The sequence below is a fragment of the Procambarus clarkii genome, chromosome 84 (assembly GCF_040958095.1).
Source record: "Procambarus clarkii isolate CNS0578487 chromosome 84, FALCON_Pclarkii_2.0, whole genome shotgun sequence".
In the NCBI taxonomy this organism is placed as follows: domain Eukaryota; kingdom Metazoa; phylum Arthropoda; class Malacostraca; order Decapoda; family Cambaridae; genus Procambarus; species Procambarus clarkii.
The window spans coordinates 16,388,797-16,405,984 of NC_091233.1; the positions used below are offsets into that span (position 1 = coordinate 16,388,797).

Here is a 17,188-nt window from a genome sequence, read left to right on the forward strand (position 1 = left end):
ATTTAATTGTTTGGGTGTCTCTTTGTTTGAATATGTTTGTTTCTTTGTCGATTTGTTTGAATAATTTTTTTTATATCCTGTTTAAAAATATATGTTTGTTTGCATGTCCCCTTGTTTGAATATGTGTTTCTTTGCATGTCCCCTTGTTTGAATATGTGTTTGTTTGCATGTCCCCTTGTTTGAATATGTGTTTGTTTGCATGTCCCCTTGTTTGAATATGTGTTTGTTTGCATGTCCCCTTGTTTGAATATGTGTTTGTTTGCATGTCCCCTTGTTTGAATATGTGTTTGTTTGCATGTCCCCTTGTTTCAATATGTGTATCTTTGCCTATTCCTTAATTTAAATAAGTGTTTAACTATCTGCCTTCATCATTTTATTTTTATAATTGGCAAAATCTATTTACTTTATTTTATTCAATATTCCCGGGTTTTCCGGATCCTTTATGCTAGCCAGCTCACATTAGCAATCATTGTCAGACATTAGGGACGCAACATGCTGGCATTTGTAAACATTAGTTTGCAAGCATTTGCAAATCCCAGCCACTTGTTTCAACAGCCAACAGTTTCACAACGTCCAACTAAGTGAAAATCCTGAACAGTAAATTGACAATCCAGGACAATGGTTTGAGAATCTAGAACAATTGTTTGAGAATCTGGAACAATGGTTTGAGAATCTAGAACAATGGTTTGAGAATCTAGAACAATGGTTTGAGAATCTAGAACAATGGTTTGAGAATCTAGAACAATGGTTTGAGAATCTGGAACAATGGTTTGAGAATCTAGAACAATGGTTTGAGAATCTAGAACAATGGTTTGAGAATCTAGATCAATGGTTTGAGAATCTAGAACAATGGTTTGAGAATCTAGAACAATGGTTTGAGAATCTAGAACAATGGTTTGAGAATCTAGAACAATGGTTTGAGAATCTAGATCAATGGTTTGAGAATCTAGAACAATGGTTTGAGAATCTAGAACAATGGTTTGAGAATCTGGAACAATGGTTTGAGAATCTAGAACAATGGTTTGAGAATCTAGAACAATGGTTTGAGAATCTAGAACAATTGTTTGAGAATCTAGAACAATGGTTTGAGAATCTGGAACAATGGTTTGAGAATCTAGAACAATGGTTTGAGAATCTAGAACAATGGTTTGAGAATCTAGATCAATGGTTTGAGAATCTAGAACAATGGTTTGAGAATCTAGAACAATTGTTTGAGAATCTAGAACAATTGTTTGAGAATCTAGAACAATTGTTTGAGAATCTAGAACAATGGTTTGAGAATCTGGAACAATGGTTTGAGAATCTAGATCAATGGTTTGAGAATCTAGAACAATGGTTTGAGAATCTAGAACAATTGTTTGAGAATCTCGGACAATTGTTTGAGAATCTAGAACAATTGTTTGAGAATCTAGAATAATTGTTTGAGAATCTAGAACAATGGTTTGAGAATCTAGAATAATTGTTTGAGAATCTAGAACAATGGTTTGAGAATCTAGAATAATTGAGAGTCTAGAACAATTGTTTGAGAATCTAGAACAATGGGTTGAGAATCTAGAACAATGGTTTGAGAATCTAGACTAGCTGTTTGAACCTTCAAGCCAGTTGTTTGAGAATCCAAATAAGTTGCTTGAGCGTCGAAGCCAGTTGTTTAACAACCCAAACTAGTTGTTAAAGCCTCCAATCCAGTTAGAGGATAATTCAGAACACCTGTTCAAGAATCCATGGCCAGGAATCTTAGAATCAAAATAAGATCTTTGAGGTCAGGGATGAATTTGTGTAATTCTTGAGGTAAAAGCTTAGAAAAATCTACATCAAATTCTCTCGAATTCTGACCAAGTTATTTGTCAACATAATTCTTCCATTACCTTCCCGATCACCTTTCCAGGAGCTGCCTTAAGGGTACCAACTTAACCAGGAGCTTCAGAAGCTATACTGCTCCCTGTTGACCTCTTAGGCAGCCAGTGTTGCCTGCTGTTGGCCTCTTAGGCAGCCAGTGTTGCCTGCTGTTGGCCTCTTAGGCAGCCAGTGTTGCCTGCTGTTGGCCTCTTAGGCAGCCAGTATTGCCTGCTGTTGACCTCTTAGGCAGCCAGTGATGCCTGCTGTTGACCTCTTAGGCAACCAGTGTTGCCTGCTGTTGACCTCTTATACAGCCAGTGTTGCCTGCTGTTGGCCTCTTAGGCAACCAGTGTTGCCTGCTGTTGACCTCTTAGGCAGCCAGTGTTGCCTGCTGTTGGCCTCTTAGGCAGCCAGTGTTGCCTGCTGTTGACATCTTACGACACTGGATACGAGGTCTGCCGATCCACACCCACTAAAGCCCGTGGCGCAAGTCTTAAATCGCTTTCCAAGACTTCTTAACAAGTCTTATTTAGAAAATTCACTCCTCGACAATTATAGAAGTCTGAAGGCAATGCCCCTGTGTACGAAAGCTTTAAAAAACAGACCGACTCGTATAATGACTTCAATACTTAATTGGGCTAGCTCTAAGCCTCGTTTACTGAAGTCATTAACGCTTCCCTCGCTAGCTGGCGCTGTTTAACGAGCCATTATGTACTTTTCAACCCCACTTACCTTCGTCTTAATGGCTGTCAAGACAGCTGTTTAAGTAACAGGGTAGTTGAGTCCATAAACAATGGCCGCTGGGCTTAAAACTGACCTCTGACCTCTCGTTAAACCCCCCCGCTTCGTTTAATAGACCTACTTTGTTTAAAGGGTCTTTGTATCCTCTGGAAGCTAAGCTACGCTGTTTTAATGGACCATTTGGTATTCCGAATTATTCAAAATAATAATACACATTTATATCAACCAAAAGATAGCGAAAAGATATTTAGGACAAATATACACGCAAATTATAGAGACCCGGTGAGAGACCGGGCCGCGGGGACGTTGATCCTCGGAACCAGACCAAGGCGAGCAATACAAAATGGAGGTGGAGCGTATACTCACATTATTTTATGTTCTGCAAGTGTACTTGTGAACCATTGAAGGAACAAGATCAAAAGTCCTATATAATACCCTAAAAGTCCTTTATAATACCCTAAAAGTCCGATATAATACCCTAAAAGTTCTATATAATACCCTAAAAGTCCTATATAATACCCTAAAAGTCCTATATAATACCCTAAAAGTCCTATATAATACCCTAAAAGTCCTATATATTACCCTAAAAGTCCTATATAATACCCTAAAAGTCCTATATAATACCCTAAGAGTCCTATATAATACCCTAAAAGTCCTATATAATACCCTAAGAGTCCTATATAATACCCTAAAAGTCCTATATATTACCCTAAAAGTCCTATATATTACCCTAAAAGTCCTATATAATACCCTAAAAGTCCTATATAATACCCTAAAAGTCCTATATAATACCCTAAAAGTCCTATATAATACCCTAAAAGTCCTATATAATACCCTAAAAGTCCTATATATTACCCTAAAAGTCCTATATAATACCCTAAAAGTCCTATATAATACCCTAAAAGTCCTATATAATACCCTAAAAGTCCTATATAATACCCTAAAAGTCCTATATAATACCCTAAAAGTCCTATATAATACCCTAAAAGTCCTATATAATACCCTAAAAGTCCTATATAATACCCTAAAAGTTCTATATAATACCCTAAAAGTCCTATATAATACCCTAAAAGTCCTATATATTACCCTAAAAGTCCTATATAATAGTTGAAAGTCCTATATAATACCCTAAAAGTCCTATATAATACCCTAAAAGTCCTATATATTACCCTAAAAGTCCTATATAATACCCTAAAAGTCCTATATAATACCCTAAAAGTTCTATATAATACCCTAAAAGTCCTATATAATACCCTAAAAGTCCTATATAATAGTTGAAAGTCCCTGTATCCATATTATATAACCTTTACTTGACATTCTCTACCCAGAGTTGCCACACACTCCCTATAGTTGCCACACACTCCCTATAGTTGCCACACACTCCCTATAGTTGCCACACACTCCCCATAGTTGCCACACACTCCCTATAGTTGCCACACACTCCCTATAGTTGCCACACACTCCCCATAGTTGCCACACACTCCCTATAGTTGCCACACACTCCCTATAGTTGCCACACACTCCCTATAGTTGCCACACACTCCCTATAGTTGCCACACACTCCCCACAGTTGCCACACACTCCCCACAGTTGCCACACACTCCCCACAGTTGCCACACACTCCCCACAGTTGCCACACACTCCCCACAGTTGCCACACACTCCCTATAGTTGCCACACACTCCCCACAGTTGCCACACACTCCCTATAGTTGCCACACACTCCCCACAGTTGCCACACACTCCCCACAGTTGCCACACACTCCCCACAGTTGCCACACACTCCCTATAGTTGCCACACACTCCCCACAGTTGCCACACACTCCCTATAGTTGCCACACACTCCCCACAGTTGCCACACACTCCCCACAGTTGCCACACACTCCCCACAGTTGCCATATGGCTATTAAACCGTGCCATGACGTTATTCTCATTACACTAAGACCATCACCTTCCCAGAAAACACATTTTACCCACAAAGCTTTTCCTACGTTCTTAAAACATTGTACCAACGTAACTCTAGCTAAACTCGGGTTGCCATGAGGTTGTGGTTGTGGCTGGGGGTTGCCACAGGTGCCGGGGCAAGCCAGTGATGAGGTGGGGGGGTTGGGGGTGGCCTCTTCTAAGATGCAGGGCAGGTTTTATGAGGTACTCAAGCTGCCGCTCCCTACAAGACAATGGACCAGAAGTGACCACCAACTTTCATCTGAAGTGTTTTTTGAGATGTCTGTGGGTGATTTAGATGAGGGAGAGAGAGACAGAGAGAGAGAGGGAAAGAAAGGGAGGGAATGACGGGAAAGCGGGAAAAAGATAGAGTGAAAGAAAGCGAGAATGAGGGAAAGAGTAAGAGAGGGAAAGAGAGAAAGAGAGGAAACAAGGAAAGAGAAAGAGGAAAAGAAAGAGAGAACGAGAGAAAGAGGGAAAGAGGAAAAGAAAGAGAGAGAACGAGAGAAAGAGGGAAAGAGGGAAAGTAGAAAAGAAAGAGAGAGAACGAAAGAGGGAAAGAGGGAAAAAAAGAGGGAAAGAAAGAGGGGAAAAAGAGAGAAAGAGGGGAAAGAGGGAAAGAGTAAACAATAACATCAACAATAATATGAGAGCATCACCAATACTCCAGACCATCTCCTGGTTACATAGTCCGTTGAGTAACTATGTGCTAACAACATAGTACGAAGATTGACGTACTAAGCCATTAGATAGTAGAATATTGTACTATTCATTTTATAGAGTACGAAAAATATGAAGGTAAAAAAAAAAAACATACATATATATATTCCTAGGCTTAGTATAGCCCACATATATACTATAATAGGCCTAGGATACAGTTTATTAGGCCTATGAAGGTTAGGGTAGATACTTTGTCTTTGGAACATAAATAGAAAGTCTTTTACAGTTTGTCTAAATTTAATACTACCGATTTGTACTTTCTAATTGCGTAGTATGTCGGTATATGTACTATGATGCTCACTGTTACTATAAGTACTATCTTTACGGGGGGGGGGGGGGTGAATACTTGACCACTCATCAATTTTCTCCTCCGTCTCATCAACTCTTCAGGGTTGAAATTAGTGGAGATACTTTGCACCCCCACGCCTCCCCCACACCTCCCCCACGCCTCCCTTCCACGCCTTCCCCCCACGCCTCCCTTCCACGCCTCCCCCCCACGCCTCACCCCCACACCTCACCCCCACGCCTCCCCCACGCCTCCCCCCCACGCCTCCTCCACGCCTCCCCCACACCTCACCCCCACACCTCACCCCCACGCCTTCCCCACGCCTTCCCCACGCCTCCCCCACGCCTCCCCCCACGCCTCCCCCCCCACGCCTCACCCCCACACCTCACCCCCACGCCTCCCCCACGCCTCCCCCCCACGCCTCCCCCACACCTCCCCCCACACCTCACCCCCACGCCTCCCCCCACGCCTCCTCCCCGCCTCCCCCCACGCCTCCCCCCACGCCTCCTCCACGCCTCCCCCCCCACGCCTCCCCCCACGCCTCCCCCACACCTCACCCCCACACCTCACCCCCACGCCTCCCCCACGCCTCCAGCCCCACACTGAGTTTTGTGCTGAATGTTGAACGAGCACTTGACTGGGGTTTAATGGATGTATTTGCATATACATAACTGGAAGCCATTTACACATCTGAATTACTAGTTTTTTTACCTTCCCAAGTCGTAACCCGAGTGGATGAAGTCTATATGTTATATACCTATTTTTAAATGCTCTGGCGCACTCGCGTGCGAACACGCACACGCACACACACACACACACACACACACACGCACACACACACAGGGTAAATAAAGATCTTTAACACAAGGGGAACACGCACAAGGGGACACAGGTGGAAACTGAGTGCCCAAATGAGCCACAGAGATATTAGAAAGAACTTTTTTAGTGTCAGAGTGGTTGACAAATGGAATACATTAGGCAGTGATGTGGTGGAGGCTGACTCCATACACAGTTTCAAGTGTAGATATGATAGAGCCCAATAGGCTCAGGAACCTGTACACCAGTTGATTGACAGTTGAGAGGCGGGACCAAAGAGCCAGAGCTCAACCCCCGCAAGCACAAATAGGTGAGTATACACATACACAAACACACACAAACTCACACTACCAAACACACACAAACTCACACTACCAAACACACACAAACTCACACTACCAAACACACACAAACTCACACTACCAAACACACACAAACCACTTTCATCAACAAACCCACATTATAGTAACGAATGCATTTGCTCATCCTCTGCAAACCCATATACTAGACCTTGTCTATCACCAACCCGAGGGAGCCGGTCGGCCGAGCGGACAGCACGCGGGACTTGTGAACCTGTGGTCCTGGGTTCGATCCCAGGCGCCGGCGAGAAACAATGGGCAGAGTTTCTTTCACCCTATGCCCCTGTTACCTAGCAGTAAAATAGATACCTGGGTGTTAGTCAGCTGTCACGGGCTGCTTCCTGGGAGTGGAGGCCTGGTCGAGGACCGGGCCGCGGGGACACTAAAAAGCCCCGAAATCATCTCAAGATAACCTCAAGAAGATAACCCCTTCAGTCCGAACACGCTCAAATACACACCCGAACGCTCACATAAACCGAACGAATTCGTTCACTTGAGCAGCAGCATCTTACCAATCTTCGTCCAGACGTCAAGGAGAAGATCTGTGGTTAATGACCATGTCATAAATTCACCTCTAACAAGTGCCTGGGGGAAAAGGGTGCCAACCATCAATCTCAATTAGGGTAGCTTTTTCACCAACCCAGCCCGTATTATTGAGCTTAATGGCCATTCGTGGCTATCAGGTTCTCGCCTCACTGCGTTAACAATAGGAATACATCAACGAGTTAGTTGTTAGTGCAAAGGTTCGTGTTTTGTATTGTTAGTTAGTGGTTAGAGTAATTACATTGTGTAGTTAGTGGAATGATGAAACTAGCAGCATGGTTAGTACATCGAATCCCTAGTGGTATGAGTATTAAGTTGGGTCAATAACTAGTGGTATGAGTATTAAGTTGGGTCAATAACTAGTGGTATGAGTATTAAGTTGGGTCAATAACTAGTGGTATGAGTATTAAGTTGGGTCAATAACTAGTGGAATGAGTATTAAGTTGGGTCAATAACAAGTGGAATGAGTATTAAGTTGGGTCAATAACTAGTGGTATGAGTATTAAGTTGGGTCAATAACTAGTGGTATGAGTATTAAGTTGGGTCAATAACTAGTGGTATGAGTATTAATTTGGGTCAATAACTAGTGGAATGAGTATTAAGTTGGGTCAATAACTAGTGGTATGAGTATTAAGTTGGGTCAGTAACTAGTGGAATGAGTACAAGGGAGCATCAACATATTGTTGAGTACTCACCAGTACAATCAGAATGGAGACACTGAAATTCAACAACATTACTATTCAATGGAAGTCATTTATCCTGCTCTAGACATTCTTCACATTTGCTAAAGATATGGGATAGAAACTCTGAAAGATGTTCTGATCAGTTCAAGTTGAGCGCCTTAAGTTGTCATCGCCAGATTAAGGTTGTCCACGATGATAGATCACGTATGTGTCTATCACTGCCCACGGAGGAGTGAGATCTAAAGATTTATGCTAGATTTCACTAATGCTAGATAGATAATGATAAGAGGAATACAGGGCAACCTGGAGCCAGATTCACGAACTAGTTACGCAAGCTCGTACGAACCTGGGCCCAGATTCACGAAGTAGTTACGCAAGCTCGTACGAATCTGGGGCCAGATTTACGAAGCAGTTACGCAAGCACTTACGAACCTGTACATCTTTTCTCAATCTTAGGCGGCTTTGTTTCCAATTATTAAACAGTTAATGAGCTCCGAAGCACCAGGAAGCTGTTTATAACAATAACAACAGTTCATTGGCAAGTTTTCATACTTGTAAACTGTTTAATAAATGTAACCAAAGCCGTCAAAGAGTGAGGAAAGATGTACACGTTCGTAAGTGCTCGCGTAACTGCTTCGTGAATCTGGTCCCAGATGAGCAGTCCATCCCCAAGTAGGACCAAGCTTGTGTTTCGTGCACGGGTTAGTGTTTCGTGCACGGGTTAGTGTTTCGTGCACGGGTTAGTGTTTCGTGCACGGGTTTGTGTTTCGTGCACGGGTTTGTGTTCGCCAGCAGTAGTTACAAAACCTTAGAGAGAAGCACAGGTTCGTCCCATCTTTAATACGTTCTGCTCACCAGGATGGCCTCCTGGTCTCCATCATTTGTCCCACTATGGTAGAAGATGGTGGACCGTCTTGGAGGGCCACGTCACGTTCTGGGTGGACAGGTCGGAATATTCAAACCTTCAACAGTGGAGAGATGTTAGGGTGGATTTACTCTTGTGCAAGCCAATGCTCAAGAAACCTGTCCCAACATGATGGACAACCGTAAGCTGGTTACCACAACACAAGGCGCTCAGCCAAGCACCTCATGCTGGCTGCCTCAGTCTCCAGATTCATCAGCAACTTGCTTGCTCAACACGAAGTTCTGTGCCAACCGCTCACGACAATATGAAGGCTCTGGCACATACTTGGATTCTAATTAATTTTGTATCTTTCATCATTGCAACTGAGCATTAAATAAAGTTAACTAATAATTAAAAATTAATAAGAAAGTTCAATAAATAAATCAGCATCAAGGACTGAGTTTCAGATGAGCTGATGTGGGAGAAGAGGTCACAGCCTGCAGTTACATGAGCAACATCACACATTTCCTAGATAACCGGATGGTTCTGTAGCAAGAAAATAGAGAAAGCGAGAAAGAGCAACTAAAGACAAGGACAATATAAGATAAAAAACTGTGAATAAGACGAAGATAACGAGATAAAATTGTAATATAATTATATTTTCCCATTATTATCCTCATTTCCCTCTTTTGATCCCTATATTTACAAGAGGAAGTTGGAGGTGAAGTCTGAAGTCTGAGCCTTCTTGAGGCAGGGAGGCAGGGAGGCACTCGGCCAGGTGACCTTTCACTCTTGCCCGAGGGTCGCTGCCTCGCTCTCTTCACCTTCCTACACAGTCCTCACCTCTCTCTCTCCACTCTCTGTCTCTTCCAACTGTTTAGTGTGTGTTGCAGACGCGTAGCTCCTCCACACATGGGTCGGGGGATGTGGGGTGATGTGGGGTGATGTGGGGTGATGTGGGGTGATGTAGGGTGATGTGGGGTGATGTGGGGTGATGTAGGGGTGATGTAGGGGTGATGTAGGGGTGATGCGGGGTGATGTAGGGGTGATGTGGGGTGATGTAGGGTGATGTAGGGTGATGTGGGGTGATGTGGGGTGATGTAGGGTGATGTAGGGTGATGTGGGGTGATGTAGGGTGATGTAGGGTGATGTGGGGTGATGTGGGGTGATGTAGGGTGATGTGGGGTGATGTGGGGTGATGTAGGGTGATGTGGGGTGATGTGGGGTGATGTAGGGTGATGTGGGGTGATGTAGGGGTGATGCGGGGTGATGTAGGGGTGATGTGGGGTGATGTAGGGTGATGTAGGGTGATGTGGGGTGATGTGGGGTGATGTGGGGCGATGTGGGGTGATGTAGGGTGATGTGGGGTGATGTGGGGTGATGTAGGGTGATGTGGGGTGATGTAGGGTGATGTGGGGTGATGTGGGGTGATGTAGGGTGATGTGGGGTGATGTGGGGTGATGTGGGGTGATGTGGGGTGATGTAGGGTGATGTAGGGTGATGTGGGGTGATGTAGGGTGATGTAGGGTGATGTAGGGTGATGTGGGGTGATGTAGGGTGATGTAGGGTGATGTAGGGTGATGTGGGGTGATGTGGGGTGATGTGGGGTGATGTAGGGTGATGTGGGGTGATGTGGGATGATGTGGGGGTGATGTGGGGTGATGTGTGGGTGATGTAGGGTGATGTGGGGTGATGTGGGGTGATGTGGGGGTGATGTAGGGTGATGTGGGGTGATGTGGGGTGATGTAGGGTGATGTGGGGGTGATGTAGGGTGATGTGGGGTGATGTAGGGTGATGTAGGGTGATGTGGGGGTGATGTGGGGTGATGTAGGGTGATGTGGGGGTGATGTAGGGTGATGTGGGGTGATGTAGGATGATGTGGGGGTGATGTGGGGGTGATGTGGGGGTGATGTGGGGTGATGTGGGGTGATGTGGGGTGATGTGGGGTGATGTAGGGTGATGTGGGGTGATGTGTGGGTGATGTGGGGGTGATGTAGGGTGATGTGGGGTGATGTGGGGGTGATGTAGGGTGATGTAGGGTGATGTGGGGTGATGTGGGGTGATGTGGGAGTGATGTGTGGTGATGTAGGGTGATGTAGGGTGATGTGGGGTGATGTGGGGTGATGTAGGGTGATGTAAGGTAATGTGGGGCGATGTAGGGTGATGTGGGGTGATGTGGGGTGATGTGGGGTGATGTAGGGTGATGTGGGGTGATGTGGGGGTGATGTAGGGTGATGTGGGGTGATGTGGGGTGATGTAGGGTGATGTGGGGGTTATGTAGGGTGATGTAGGGTGATGTGGGGTGACATGGAATGATGTAGGGTGATGTGGGGTGATGTGGGGTGATGTGGGGGTGATGTGGGGTGATGTAGGGTGATGTGGGGAGATGTGGGGTGATGTAGGGTGATGTGGGGTGATGTAGGGTGATGTGGGGTGATGTGGGTTGATGTAGGGTGATGTAGGGTGATGTGGGGTGATGTGGGGTGATGTGGGGTGATGTAGGGTGATGTGGGGGTGATGTGGGGGTGATGTGGGGTGATGTAGGGTGATGTGGGGGTGATGTGGGGTGATGTAGGGTGATGTAGGGTGATGTGGGGTGATGTGGGGTGATGTGGGGTGATGTGGGGGTGATGTAGGGTGATGTGGGGTGATGTAGGGTGATGTGGGGTGATGTGGGGTGATGTGGGGTGATGTGGGGTGATGTAGGGTGATGTGGGGTGATGTAGGGTGATGTAGGGTGATATGGGGTGATGTAGGGTGATGTGGGGTGATGTAGGGTGATGTAGGGTGATGTGAGGTGATGTGGGGTGATGTAGGGTGATGTGGGGTGATGTGGGGTGATGTGGGGTGATAAGGGGTGATGTGGGGTGATGTAGGGTGATGTTGGGTGATGTAGGGTGATGTGGGGTGATGTGGGGTGATGTAGGGTGATGTGGGGGTGATGTAGGTGATGTGGGGTGATGTAGGGTGATGTAAGGTAATGTGGGGCGATGTAGGGTGATGTGGGGTGATGTGGGGTGATGTGGGGTGATGTAGGGTGATGTGGGGGTGATGTAGGGTGATGTGGGGTGATGTGGGGTGAGGTAGGGTGATGTGGGGGTTATGTAGGGTGATGTAGGGTGATGTGGGGTGATATGGAATGATGTAGGGTGATGTGGGGTGATGTGGGGTGATGTGGGGGTGATGTGGGGTGATGTAGGGTGATGTGGGGAGATGTGGGGTGATGTAGGGTGATGTGGGGTGATGTAGGGTGATGTGGGGTGATGTGGGTTGATGTAGGGTGATGTAGGGTGATGTGGGGTGATGTGGGGTGATGTGGGGTGATGTAGGGTGATGTGGGGGTGATGTGGGGGTGATGTGGGGTGATGTAGGGTGATGTGGGGGTGATGTGGGGTGATGTAGGGTGATGTGGGGTGATGTGGGGTGATGTGGGGTGATGTGGGGGTGATGTAGGGTGATGTGGGGTGATGTAGGGTGATGTGGGGTGATGTGGGGTGATGTGGGGTGATGTAGGGTGATGTGGGGTGATGTAGGGTGATGTAGGGTGATATGGGGTGATGTAGGGTGATGTGGGGTGATGTAGGGTGATGTAGGGTGATGTGAGGTGATGTGGGGTGATGTGGGGTGATGTAGGGTGATGTGGGGTGATGTGGGGTGATGTGGGGTGATGTGGGGTGATAAGGGGAGATGTGGGGTGATGTAGGGTGATGTTGGGTGATGTAGGGTGATGTGGGGTGATGTAGGGTGATGTGGGGGTGATGTAGGGTGATGTGGGGTGATGTGGGGTGATGTGGGGGTGATGTAGGGTGATGTGGGGTGATGTGGGGTGATGTAGGGTGATGTGGGGTGATGTAGGGTGATGTGGGGTGATGTGGGGTGATGTAGGGTGATGTGGGGTGATGTAGGGTGATGTAGGGTGATATTGGGTGATGTAGGGTGATGTGGGGTGATGTAGGGTGATGTGAGGTGATGTGAGGTGATGTAGGGTGATGTGGGGTGATGTAGGGTGATGTAGGGTGATGTGGGGTGATGTGGGGTGATGTAGGGTGATGTGGGGTGATGTAGGGTGATGTAGGGTGATGTGGGGTGATGTGGGGTGATATTGGGTGATGTGGGGTGATGTAGGGTGATGTGGGGTGATGTGAGTTGATGTGGGGTGATGTAGGGCGATGTGGGGTGATGTAGGGTGATGTGAGGTGATGTGGGGTGATGTGAGTTGATGTGGGGTGATGTAGGGTGATGTAGGGTGATGTGGGGGTGATGTGAGTTAATGCGGGGTGATGTAGGGTGATGTGGGGTGATGTAGGGTGATGTAGGGTGATGTGAGGTGATGTGGGGTGATGTGAGTTGATGTGGGGTGATATGGGGTGATGTAGGGTGATGTGAGGTGATGTGGAGTGATGTGAGTTGATGTGGGGTGATGTGGGGTGATGTAGGGTGATGTGGGGTGGATGTGAGTGGATGTGCGGTGATGTAGGGTGATGTGGGGTGATGTAGGGTGATGTAGGTTGATGTGAGGTGATGTGGGGTGATGTAGGGGTGATGTAGGGTGATGTAGGGTGATGTGGGGTGATGTAGGGTGATGTGGGGGTGATGTAGGGTGATGTAGGGTGATGTGGGGACACCTTGAGTTGACCCCACCAGAGCATGAACTACACCGGACCCCACCAGAGCGTGAACTACACCGGACCCCACCAGAGCATGAACTACACAGGACCCCACCAGAGCATGAACTACACCGGATCCCACCAGAGCATGAACTACACCGGACCCCACCAGAGCATGAACTACACCGGACCCCACCAGAGCATGAACTACACAGGACCCCACCAGAGCATGAACTACACCGGATCCCACCAGAGCATAAACTACACCGGACCCCACCAGAGCATGAACTACACAGGACCCCACCAGAGCATGAACTACACAGGACCCCACCAGAGCATGAACTACACCGGACCCCACCAGAGCATGAACTACACAGGACCCCACCAGAGCATGAACTACACAGGACCCCACCAGAGCATGACCTACACCGGACCCCACCAGAGCATGAACTACACAGGACCCCACCAGAGCATGAACTACACAGGACCCCACCAGAGCATGAACTACACATGACCCCACCAGAGCATGAACTACACAGGACCCCACCAGAGCATGACCTACACCGGACCCCACCAGAGCATGAACTACACAGGACCCCGCCAGAGCATGAACTACACAGGACCCCACCAGAGCATGACCTACACCGGACCCCGCCAGAGCATGAACTACACAGGACCCCACCAGAGCATGACCTACACCGGACCCCACCAGAGCATGAACTACACAGGACCCCACCAGAGCATGACCTACACCGGACCCCGCCAGAGCATGAACTACACAGGACCCCGCCAGAGCATGACCTACACCGGACCCCGCCAGAGCATGAACTACACCGGAGCCCGCCAGAGCATGAACTACACAGAACCCCACCAGAGCATGAACTACACCGGACCCCGCCAGAGGTACACAGGACCCCACCAGAGCATGAACTACACAGGACCCCACCAGAGCATGAACTACACAGGACCCCACCAGAGCATGACCTACACCGGACCCCGCCAGAGCATGAACTACACAGGACCCCACCACAGCATGAACTACACCGGACCCCACCAGAGCATGAACTACACAGGACCCCACCAGAGCATGAACTACACAGGACCCCACCAGAGCATGAACTACACCGGACCCCACCAGAGCATGACCTACACCGGACCCCACCAGAGCTACACAGGACCCCACCAGAGCATGAACTACACAGGACCCCACCAGAGCATGAACTACACCGGACCCCACCAGAGCATGAACTACACAGGACCCCACCAGAGTATGAACTACACAGGACCCCACCAGAGCATGAACTACACCGGACCCCGCCAGAGCATGAACTACACCGGACCCCACCAGAGCATGAACTACACCGGACCCCACCAGAGCATGAACTACACAGGACCCCACCAGAGCATGAACTACACCGGACCCCACCAGAGCATGAACTACACCGGACCCCGCCAGAGTATGAACTACACAGGACCCCACCAGAGCATGAACTACACCGGACCCCACCAGAGCATGAACTACACCGGACCCCACCAGAGCATGAACTACACAGGACCCCACCAGAGCATGAACTACACAGGACCCCACCAGAGCATGAACTACACCGGACCCCACCAGAGCATGAACTACACCGGACCCCGCCAGAACAGCGCCGGAGGTGCACTCACTTCCTGCAGTGTTCGTTAAAAAGATTTTTGTATCAAGGAAGTGAGTCTTCCGCACATATTTATACGGCATCCAACACTGGAACCTTCTCTGTAATGCTGCTTCAAGTATATATATCACCACTCTATGTCGGTTTGACCTTACACACACACACACACACACACATATATATGTATATATGTATATATATATATATATATATATATATATATATATATATATATATATATATATATATATATATATATATATATATATACTGCTTTATTTTAAAAAAAATTTACACAAAAAAGGGTTACAACATTGGTTACATGCAGGATACAAGGCTACTTGTCACAAGTTCTAGAGCTCCTCCAGCTCCTCAGATGGTGGGCAGGAACCATGGATGCAGTGAGCATTTCCTCTCTGGCTCGCCACACTAAGGCGCTGAGAGGGAAAACTGGCGGGTCTAGGGTCTCTAGTTGTTTCATTTAGCTTGGACCCCAACTCCTTCAAAAAACTAGCAGCACTTTTACCCCAGGCACCAAGTGTCTCTGAGGCAATGGGGACAAAATTGTAGTGGTGCTCAAGGTCTCTGTATTTACGTGACTTGGCTGCTTCCCGGTGATTGACAGCACCTCCTGCTTGTGCAGCTCTGAAGTCAACATAAGTATTGGCTAAAGTTGAAACGCAAGTGTAGTCCCACACCAACTGTCTACCATTCTTCCAGGGGTTCACCGTGATTCCGTCTGGGCGACCGACAGGCTCATCAGAGTTGCGGGACATTAGGTAACGGGGCTCTCTCTTTGCTGGACAACCAGCTGTGGTAAGGCTTCTCTTAATAATGTCATTGACCTCGCCGTGTCTTGCATGCCATCCTCCTGTCCTTTGGCAGAGAAGGCCATGCCGTCCGTACCTGTCGGCCTCTGCCTCGCTGCAAATACACCTGTATTCGATGTGGATTGGGGCAGCGAGGCGGAGAGTCACAGAAATTTGGAGGGTCTGCGGTGTGAGACGGGTGCCGGTTGCTGACATTGGGGTTGCTAATAGGAAGTCCCCAGCATGGGGAGCTGCTACAGCTCTAAGTCGGGCAGTGTCATGTGGTGTTGTCGCAGCTTCTTGGTCGGCAATGGAGCGATCCTAGCTGGATTGCTTATGGGCTTCAGAAAGTGGTGGTTGGGGTGCTGGTCCTGCAAGAGATACCCATTTGAGGGTGCAGTCTGTAAAGCTGGGATCATGTACCCCAGCCTGTTGAACTAGGTGCTCAGGAAGGATTTCCTTCACCAAGTTGTCAGACCCCACTGAAGAGGACAGGAACGCTGGTACAGCAATTTATGTTGCTGTGCGCACGCCGAGGCCCCCGAGTCTGACAGGAAGGGAGGCCTGTTTCCACAGTGAGTCGCTGAGAGAAAGGTTGAGGGCTTTTTCTAGCATTGATTTCAGCAAGCTGTCGTACTCTTTTAATTCAATATTATTAAAAGATGGCGAACATCTAAGAAAGTAGGTCAGCCTGGGGAGGGACAAGCATCTGGTGATGAGGTAAAGTGCATCATGAGCATCGATGTCTTCAATCCTCTCGTTCATCCTCTTCAGGTCAGTGATCTTCTTACCAAGGACCCCGTCGATGGCATTCCCTCCAAGAGGAGCACCTAGGAGTGTGCTGTCCTCAGGGTTGGTTATATGAATATCAGGAAAAACAACCTTTATTTGCTCTATTATGTGCTGGTTGGTGGAGGTTATTTCGCACTTGGAAGGGTTCAGGGTGAGGCCTAGGCTTGCTCCTTGCTCCTGAATTATTCTTATGTCGTCCAAGAGTGAGACTGGGGAGCCGGCTAGAGTACTATCGTCCAAAAACCAAATGTTGAGCTCACTGGACAGGTTATCGGTGACTTCCTTGATGACTAGGCAGAAAAGAAAAGGAGCAAGGGGGTCACCCTGTTTGACACCTTCTTGTGATTCAATTTCATGTTCCCAAATACCAGAGTTAGCTTCTTGCTGTAGCATGAGTTTACAAACGGGTAAAGGGAAGGAAAAAGGCGACGAACCGCACTAAGTACCTCATCCCTTCTAACCAGATTGAAAGCATTTTTGAAATCCAGCTTTATCAGGGCTTTTTCATGTGTAATGTTGGCAATGTAGGCTCTAGCTGCATGAGCCGCTGCCTCA

The 17,188-nt window shown here is 47.5% G+C and overlaps 2 protein-coding genes across 2 annotated transcripts; one reads left to right on the forward strand and one right to left on the reverse strand.

Annotated features, from left to right (window-relative positions):
* Positions 1-548: 548 nt before the first annotated feature.
* Positions 549-7,309, reverse strand: LOC138358580 (zonadhesin-like). Its single transcript, XM_069316647.1, has 2 exons — positions 7,213-7,309; positions 549-1,492 (listed from the first exon to the last, which is right to left on the reverse strand). Exons 1-2 carry the CDS (start codon positions 7,307-7,309, stop codon positions 549-551), a joined length of 1,041 nt encoding a protein of 346 aa, XP_069172748.1.
* A 6,621-nt stretch (positions 7,310-13,930) lies between these two features.
* LOC138358581 (putative uncharacterized protein ENSP00000383309) lies at positions 13,931-15,064 on the forward strand. Its single transcript, XM_069316648.1, has one exon. The coding sequence runs from the start codon at positions 13,931-13,933 to the stop codon at positions 15,062-15,064; it is 1,134 nt and encodes a 377-aa protein (XP_069172749.1).
* Positions 15,065-17,188: the final 2,124 nt, after the last annotated feature.

Excerpts from the sequence above, each read along its gene's own strand:
- LOC138358581 (XM_069316648.1), top strand. The coding sequence starts at position 13,931 with ATGACCTACACCGGACCCCACCAGAGCATGAACTACACAGGACCCCGC.
- LOC138358580 (XM_069316647.1), bottom strand. The coding sequence starts at position 7,309 with ATGGTTGGCACCCTTTTCCCCCAGGCACTTGTTAGAGGTGAATTTATG. Across the intron at positions 1,493-7,212 it reads TGACGTCTGGACGAAGATTG|ATTCTCAAACCATTGTTCTA; the intron begins GTAAGATGCTGC and ends CAATTATTCTAG.